General features: G+C 42.4%; 1 protein-coding gene across 5 annotated transcripts in view; it reads left to right on the forward strand.

Moving 5' to 3' along the window:
• ACTN1 (actinin alpha 1) overlaps nucleotides 1–5,965 on the forward strand; it is a 90,761-nt gene extending 84,796 nt beyond the window's left edge. Inside the window, exon 21 of one of the 5 annotated variants that reach the window (XM_009564869.2) lies at nucleotides 1,455–5,965. In XM_009564869.2, coding sequence (XP_009563164.1) covers nucleotides 1,455–1,613 — 159 coding nt within the window. In that variant the 3' untranslated portion in view covers nucleotides 1,614–5,965. The remainder of the gene's footprint in view (nucleotides 1–1,454) is intronic. The other 4 variants (XM_054067260.1, XM_009564853.2, XM_009564876.2 and 1 more) reach the window with 4 other exon arrangements.
• The last annotated feature ends 3,449 nt before the right edge of the window (nucleotides 5,966–9,414 follow it).

The raw sequence follows: 9,414 nt of genomic DNA on the forward strand, positions 1-9,414 counted from the left end.
ATATATGTGTCTATCAGTCATTACACAATCAATAGATCTTCATTGAGAATACACTGTATCTGCAGGAGGAGCATCTTTTAATCATAGAAATTGGTTGTAAGTAGGAAAATGCACAGAGTGATACTAAAAGTGTTCCTAAATTTGCATTATCAGTGAAAGCAGCTGATAAAAAAAATTATGTAATCTTATTTTTCTTATATAACAATCCCTGCTAATCTTTTATGTAATTGAACAAATAATATGTACATGTAATAGTAACATATCTCTACATTTGCTAATGATTTTATTCGTCTCATTTAAAATGTGAGATAACATTTCTCAGATTGTAATTAGTTACCCTTCAATCCACTACTGGTTTCCACATTTCACTAATATTTTTTCATAATCTGTAATGTAGAAACCCATGATACCTGTCCTTCAGGCATCTCCCTTACTGAAGCCAGTCCTCTTGTCATTCAAGGCCTGAAAATTCCACACTAAACAGATAAGCTAATCACTGAATCAACAGGTACTTTTGGATACAGAATTACTTATTAAGTGGTTTACTCTGTACAGTACGTTAAATATACTTGTCCATGGTTAATATGCCCTGGTGACTATAACACGAATCAGACAGTATTTCATTATGAAGAAAAGTACCTCTTACTCTGTCATGAAACTGAAAGGCAGAGGGAAAAAAAAGGAATGAAAAGTCAAAGGAGAGAGAGAGAGATGGTGTGAAACCTGAATCATTATTCAGACAGCTACAAATGCCCATGAGTCAGTTAGCTAAAGAGAACATAGTGGATGGCAAGCAGGCAGCTACTGTTACCTGCTACATGGAGAGAAACCGAGCCACCTCACCTCAGCTCCATGGATCTCCAGAACCCAAATTTACATAAGTAGTTTTGCTTGCTTATTAAAACTGTGAAAAACAAGGATTGTTGGGGTAACTGTGGAAGCAATACAAATGATTTGCTTATCTGCTATCATCATTGGTGTCATCAGCTGGAGCTAGTGGGGGTGGCTCTTTTCCTTACTCTGAAGAGAGGGAACAGTAACTCCCAAGCTGCACAAGCAGCCATTACCTCCTGCCAGTGAGAGATGGGATCCAAATGAATATCTTCCCATTTGCTTTCAGCCGGACTTACACTGTGAATGGGAAGAGACAGTCTTACACTAACACCTTACATATCTCAAGGTCTTTTCTTCAAGTGTGCCAGCATCTCTCCTGCAAAAGGTCTTTCTTTCCGTTGTAAAAACAGTTTCTTGGACAAATGGTAGCGAGCGACTGCATTTTCTCCCAAAGTGCACGTGCAGAGAGCTCCCTGTGTGGGTGCACAGCACTAGTCTAGTTGCTGGGGCCCTGTCCCTGACTGTTGTCTGCTGCCGTGTTGGGGCAGGGGGTGGCTGTTCCTCCGAGGAAGGTCGTTTTTTTGAAAGTAACGATCGCCTGTTGTTTGTTGTCATTGCAGAACTACATCACTGTGGATGAATTACGGCGTGAACTGCCTCCTGATCAGGCCGAGTATTGCATTGCTAGAATGGCACCCTACAATGGCCGTGATGCTGTACCCGGTGCCCTGGACTACATGTCCTTCTCCACAGCACTCTACGGCGAAAGTGACCTTTAACTTTTTTCTGCCCCACCACACGCTCCCTTCCCTCTCCCCAGTCCGACACACCCTTCCTTCTCTTTGCAAAGCAGCCTCTGCTCCGCTCTTTTTTGTGTTTCCCTGTTTTGCTTCAGATAACAGATCACATTTTTAAGTCGGGGGGGGGACATTGACATGGCACCGCCTACATTGCCCTTGAAATGACAGTTTACAAAATTATTTTGTGCAAAAAAAGTTAACGTTTTAAGAAAAACAGACATATTTTATTATAGAAAAAGGTATTTTTCTCCACCAGATTGAAACTTAAAATGAAAATGTTAAAAATATTGCACCAAATATTTTTTGTTGTGACATAGGAAGTCAAGCATAATGTTACATTCCATCCTTTCCAAAAAGAACCAAACAACAACTACAAAACGCCACTTGTTCTGTTAACTTTACATTTGCGTATGTCTCTCTTATGTTTATCTTGGGAGGGGGGGAAGGCACACAAGTGCATGTGTTTGCTGGTTCACTCATTTCATGAAAATATTTTATGATAAACTTTTGAAATTGCTGTGTTTTCTAGGGAAAAAATAATGTACACAGCTCATGTTTTCATATTTAATTAAAAAATACAATATGCCTCCTATGTTTATCAGTGCACAACTTTTTTGTTGCTGAGAGTTGTCTGGTTTCAGAACATGAAGCTTGAGAGTTGGTAACTTTGATATTGCTTGTCACAAACCATATTAAAAATTTCTTGTGATAACAACTCTAGACTTTATTCATTTCTATAGCAATACTGTTTAATTCTATTTAGTTAAAACAACAAACACAACAAAGAAACCAGAATTAATTGTTGGGTTTTTTTAATTGAAATTACAATACTTTAAAGGTAAACTTGCCTCCACCTTAACCTTTTCATTCTTGTTGAATGATGTTGGAATTTTCACAACTTTCTCACCACTTTAAGTTAATGACTTACATAATTTTTAACTATCTGTGATAGACCCACATCTCTAGGAACAATATTATTATTATTCTTTAAAAATGGCACAAAATTAATTACTAGAGCTATGCAAACAATCACTGTATTTTTTAATCATTTATGAAAAATTCCTCCACCGTTCTCATGCTCAGAACTGAATATGACTGCATTTGTTATCACATCTTCTGACATCATAAATTCTTCCAGAGACCTCAAGATCATCTTTGTATTAGACAGTCAAAAGAAACCAGTCTTCAGAACAACTCCTTTGGGACCTTTAATGAATCAAAGTATACGAACACATGCACGTGCCTGAAAATCGGCAAAAGGAAGCAGCTAATCCCTTCCCAGCCATCTCATATTACAGGTGCATTTCCTGCCTACTGACAACTTTTTTAGGGAACACAGAGTTAGAAGGAAAAATATTCATTAGTGCTTCATGATGTGTTTCAAGTGAGTTTTTTAGGTATAACCATATACTCTCTAGTCCTGAATGCCATTTTTATAGTGAAACAATGACTGCAGGAGTGAAGAATTCGTGCACAGATTCACAGGGAGCTCCTGCAGCTCGGTAGCATTGTCCTCTGTCCTCCAGAGCAGGGCTAAGTCCTGAGGAATATTGTACATGGTGGGTTGGGGCTCAGCACAGCTTTCTGGTTTATAACCTAACCTGGAGTAGGACACAATAAAAGTCACAGTAGTGTGTTCTGGCGTATCCCAACCTGACTGTATTCACGTACTGTATTTGGGAGAGGGGGTGTTAATGTCTGCTACGGCACTTTTTCCACCAAAAGTGTTCTCCTCTAAGCTGGATAATGTGTTTGTAGAGGGTATGCAAATAAGCACCATTTAGTTTCATCCATAGACACAGAAAGACAGAACTCGCCATTGTTTGTTTTGAAAGGCGGAAGCAGAGGCAGTTCATTTACCCGTAGCTGTGCGTATGAGTGCTGGAGTTAAGGTGAAGCTGAGTTTCCTATGTTGTAATCTGTGAAAATGAGAAGCCTGGAGAGGTTAAAACAAATTGTCAGTAATGTAGGACTTGCAGCCCCATCAGTATTTGATCCACTTGCAAACTTCTCAGTAGGCCTGTTTTCAGCTACATCGCTACTATGTTGCCACAAATGGGACTGTCCTCTTTGAAGACAGGGAGTGCTGATTCCATTGCCATATTTTACTGTACCTAACATAGGTTATCTGTTTGAAAACTAAAACAGCAGAGGATGACTACAGGCATGAGTAGATAATCTATGCTGAAGTTTGTCTTTGAGCACCCTTTGCCCCTGCTTTGATAACCCTCTTTCCTTTTCCACAGTAGCTTCCCTGTCCTTGGTTTGCTGCACCTGGAAAAGGACATTGCTATTGTCAAATAAGTTGAGGTTCTCTGTAGGTTCTACCCATTGCCAGAAGATGTAATGACACGCTTTTTTTTTTATGTATGCTTTTTTTAAATTGTTTAAACAATCATACCAGGGGCTGGGGGGGAAATATGACCACTCTCTGGAGAAAAAGCTCATGTTATTTTGAAATAGGGCTGAAAAAAGAACATAGGTGCGCTTTTGGCCACCATTGTGCGCCCAGGTCTGCTGTCCCTCTGAGAATGGAGCCAAATTATTTTGAATCATCTCGGTGACAGTGCTCTGTAAATCCATGCTTGAAGATTCCAGAAGTCTTTACAAAGAAACTTTTACTGAGCTGTGGTAGTGTTGCACTCTATAATCAGGTTTTGCACAAAACTTCAGCAGGATGTAAGCATTCATGGTTTTATCAGACAAAGAAAACAGTGCCCCATCCCTGCTCACACCACAAATTGTTGGCGCTGTGTGGGCTGCAGCCTTGCTAGCATTGCTCCATTGGCACCACACCACTGCATCCTTTGGTGAAGCTGAAGTGTTAACAGCACCAAAAAGGTCTCGCCTGTGCTTCTGAGTAGTTTAGAGTTTGAAATATTGGTAATAGGTTTGTCTAAAATTTCAGGGACAAGGACTGGTATTTCTTCTGGTCAGGTGGCACAGCCTTTGACAAACTGGCTAGAGCTTATGTGACCCGGTCTTTTCCCTTAAGCCTCCCCATTCCTGCTCCACCCACGGAGGAGCACTAGGATGCTGCAACAAGTTCACCTTTCTCGCGGCACAAGATATATCTTGCAATCCTGTGGCCTAACAGTCTCTGGCAGTTAGTATGCTGAAATTTGAAAAGTTTTCCGTATTAGGCTCATGAGTTTGCAGCTAACGTGCCATTCTCTAGCCAAGTCCTGACATCAGCCTTGATGAAATTCGTCTCTGGAAGCAGCTGTTCACAGCTCAGTAACTGCCCCTTTCCCTGCCAAGAACAAAAGTGGACAATCCGCTTCAAGCTCACATCTTCTGTTCAGGGATTAACTGGTTTTGTCAGTCTGCCATACTCAATATTATCAGGCACAAAAATTGAAATAATGCTTTCTCAAGAAATTAACCATTTTCCTTTCATGACTGTTGACATCTTTGGACCCTGAGATCTCGGTACCTGCCCTGGCATGACTGTCTGACAGTACAGGGCAAAAAAGCACATCAGTGCTCAGACCTAACATGGGGTTTTCTCGCCTACCAGAATGTCAACCACACTTCCAAAAGCCTCTCAAATCTATCTTGTGACTGTTGCACGTCTTCAGTTCTGCCAGTGTCTGGTTTTGGAGCAGAGGAGCAGAGACAGGAGTCTCAGAAGACAACGAAAGGAAACTGGTCTGCAACCTTGAATGAACTTGATTTCAAAGAAGTATTCATATATCCACTGAGGATCCATCCAGCTGAATCAGACTGACTGTTTTTATCAGGGAAATTATGGAAAGCGTGAGGAATAAAGAGAGGGTGACTGTAATGGCTGGGAAAAGGAACAGCTAGAACTAAAATTAAGAAACCAGAATGCAGGTATAATTTTCAGACCATAACAAGAAAATTAATTGTATATGCATTACTCGCACTACAGATGCTGGGGTAGGAGAGATTCTCTCCCACCCCCAGAGTAGCTGAGAACTAAGAAAGCTTAATCCTGTTGAATTAATCAAACTGCCAAGGCGACTGGCTGCTGAAAGAGTTGCTACTGTGTAAACCCTTAAAATCCATTGCATTAGCTCTAAGCTGCTGGGAAAGCCTTAGCGTAATAAACCTAGATTAACAAAGTCTAGGGCACATCCTGAGCCAAGCAGGTAATCAGAACATTCCCCAGCATGCACTGAGAAAATGCGTTCAGTGCTGCAGTCGGTAAGAAAAGGCAGCTATTGTGATGGATAAGGTTGTATGATTAGCTGTTGTACAGGGAAGGACGCTCTATCAGGCTCGTTCAGGTAAATTTAAATCTCAACAATTTAAACTCACTTAAATTGCAAGAAGAAAATTAATCTTTTTATATTCTAAGGACTTAGAGCCACTACAGACTATACATCTCGCCAATAAAATATTAAAATGGATTCTTGCTTTGTCATCTTTGGACACTTTACAACAATCAGGAAATAGTTTCTCAGTTTTGTTCACTGCTTCAATTTCTGGGACATAGATGCATGAAAATCTGTTGGTAGAAACTGAACTACACCCCATCCCTGTCTTGTCTCTTCTCAGAAAGGTTGTTTACATCTTTTTGCTCTTTGTCAGTAGTTCCCATCCTAGTGACCTAGCAAACATTCGAGCGAAATATCAAGAAGGACCTCTAGCTATCACAATACCTCAGTGACCCAAATCCTCATACGATCTGGAAAAATATAATCTCTCACTACTGCTAAGCGAAACATCTATTAATACTATTATTCCCACTGTGCAGATGATGAAGGCACATAGGGAAAAAGGGCTAGATCTCACTAGAAGGCAGAAATGTGAAGCCTGTATTTACAACTGCAATCCAAACGGTTTCTGGTCAGATGCTGCCCAAATCTGGAGGGTCTGGATTTTCCCTGTTGCACCTAAGATTTCTCTGCACTCCTACATTTCTGCTTCAGGACAGGCCCGGAACAGCCCATTGAAACAAGTGGATTGCTGGTCCCATATGACAGTCCCCATCAGAGCCCAAAGCATTCCCTTCGCAACCACCCCACATCACCGGGGGGCTACAAACCTCACCCCATGTACAAAGAGCAATACAGAGCAGCAAGATAAGCTGCTTTCTTTTCAAAGCCTCCAGGTGGGTTTGCCACCCATTTGCTCCATGAGAGCCTAATTGCCTAAAATATTTTCTCTAGGAGAATAACACAAGTTCAATGCTTCATCTCCTCAGGGGAACCCCATCTCCCAGCACTACATCCTAACCAGTGGGAAATCTAATTAACAGGCTGAGCCAGGGAACATCTTCCCAGCCTCACTCCATCCGTCTCTGTGAAATAATGAATAAGCATCCAAGCAATAAGAAAAAAGCATGAACTTATATCCTCATAGTTTAGGCACTCAGCAAAAGGAATGCCCCGATGGAGGCATTTTTTAGGCATTTGCTGTTAACTAGACAAAGGATAAAACACAGAACAAAACCTCAGAGTGGGAAACAGGCCCTAGGATGCCTCTCTCAGCACCCCGACAACTAGGTCTGCCCTTACGCCTGCTCTCCCTCAGTTACCTGCTCCGTAGCAGCACAGCTTGAAGGAAAGAAGCCTCCGTGACCAGAGGCTCATGCTGTGGTCAGGGCACTCTGTGGCAGGTGGGAGCTCAAGTTTTCAGCCTGAGGAAGACAGCAGATCCAAGCTACTGGACTGGTATTTTAAACAATAGGCCATTTTACAAAACATAGCTGCTGGTCTCAACATGTCTTTCGGAAGCTAAAGATCAAGTTCTAGTTAGTCCTTGCTAAACAGATGCTGGCACTTTTCTTTGAGACAACTCTGCATCGCGGATCCCAGTGGAACAAGGCTCTGGTTTTCCAGCTGCAGGCAGGTGTGTACGTGCTGAGCAGGGGCAGGAGGTTAAAACCTACAAGACTGCTTCCTAGCAGCTCCTCACTCACTTACGAGCACACAGGCATTTTTGGTCCTCAGTCTGCCTCCCCCTGCATCCTATGCAAGACCTAACTCTGGGTCTTGGATTCCTCTGAGTTAGGTGCTGCAGCAAAGGCAAGTGAGTAATTCTTGCCTCCAGCCAGAAGCAATCTGGACCACAGATCCCTGGCAGAGCAGAGAACTGAGCCCAGCTCTGTCGCATTCCAGTCTAAGTGCTGCAGTCATCCTACAGCTATTTCAGACCATTTTTTCCAGGCCATTCCCTCCAGTTCCTTAATTGCTGTCTTGTCTTTTCTAGGAACCCCGTGGCTTTCTTTGTACAGATTTGCCTCTGAATAAGGACTACTTAAGAGTTAAGAAAAACAGAGTTAAGAAAACATTTTATGCCTTCTTTATTACTAAGTACGTTTAAACACCACCACCATCACTTTAATGAATAATTTCTCTAGTTCTTACTTGAATAGGGCATAATCTCTAATCTGTGCTACTGAACCACAGCATCCTGCTTTCTGCCACGGAAAAAATAAAATGTCTTCTTCAGGGAAGCAAGAAGCAGTTCATTTACCCCAGCAATAAACAGATCGTGCTTTTTAAGTATCCCGATTCCAGCTGAGTATTTGTTTACATTGGTAGGTGTGCAGTCGGGATGCTAATAGTTCCCAGTGGGCTTTCAGATGGTCTTCTGAGAGACCAATCTTCGTGTGCAACCAAAATAATGAGGAAACTAAACCACAGCTCCACTAGGAAAGTTGACTTTGTACATGATAGCTTCCAGAAACGCTACCGACACACTAGAGGCAACGCTGCAGATTCTTCTAATGATATATTTCATGCCTTTTACCACCTGTGCAGAATGTCCACAACCAAGAAAGGGAAAGCGGGACTCCAGCCCAGCTCAGGCACAGCCAGAGCTGCGTTTCAGATGTGTAGCCACATTCCTCCCCACTGACACGAACCTAGAGGCTGCAGAGATGAAGGGCAAAACTGAAAAACCTTTAATTGGGCTGCTGGCATGACTTGTCTTCATTATTGCCAGTAACTCAAATCCCTATTACTCCCATACCATTCCAAGACTGCCACCTAAGGAGCTTTTTTCTGCTTCTGAGCTTCTTGTGCAGCAATTTAAGCACACAGAGACTCTGGTGCTACTCGTGTAACAGTTCAATTCTGTTATCTACACAGAATTTGCATAGAAAGAGTCACAGAGCTGCCATTTTGAGTGTCCTGGACAGTCTTATCAAATAAAGAAGTAAAACAGCTTTAGAACGGAACAGTGCATTCAAAATTGTAAGACATACTTGCCCCAGCTACAGCTACACATTTTTTTAACCACAATTAGCTTTGTTAAGCTGTCACATTACACCCTTTTTGTACCGAAAAGAGTTCACATCAGCTGCCTTGTGGCAAAAGCCAACAGCATCCCAGGCTGCATTAGGCAGAGCATTGCAGGAATGTCAAGGGAGGTGGTCCTTCCCCTCTCCTCAGCACCAGTGAGGACACCTGGTGTGTTGTGTCCTCTGCTGGGCTCACCAGTACAAAAGAGAGGTGAACTTACCAGAGAGAGTCCAGCACAGGGCTTCAAAGATGATTGTGGGACTGGAGCACCTCTCATATAAGGTGAGCCTGAGAGACCTGGGACTGTTCAGCCTGGAGAAGGCTGAACGTATATAAATACCTGATGGGAGAGAAGGAAGAGGAAGGAGCCAGGATCTTCTCGGTATCAATTTCATCTGAACTCAAGAAAACACTTTTTTGCTCTAAGGGTTTTACACTGCATCTGGTTGTCTGGAGAGGCTGAAGAGCCTCCATTTGTGAAGATACTAAAAACCTGACTGGACACGGTGCTGGGCAACCTTGGGGGCTTGGACCAGCTGATCTCAAGGCGTTTCTTCCAATCT

The sequence above is a fragment of the Cuculus canorus genome, chromosome 5, assembly GCF_017976375.1.
Source record: "Cuculus canorus isolate bCucCan1 chromosome 5, bCucCan1.pri, whole genome shotgun sequence".
Lineage (NCBI taxonomy): Eukaryota > Metazoa > Chordata > Aves > Cuculiformes > Cuculidae > Cuculus > Cuculus canorus.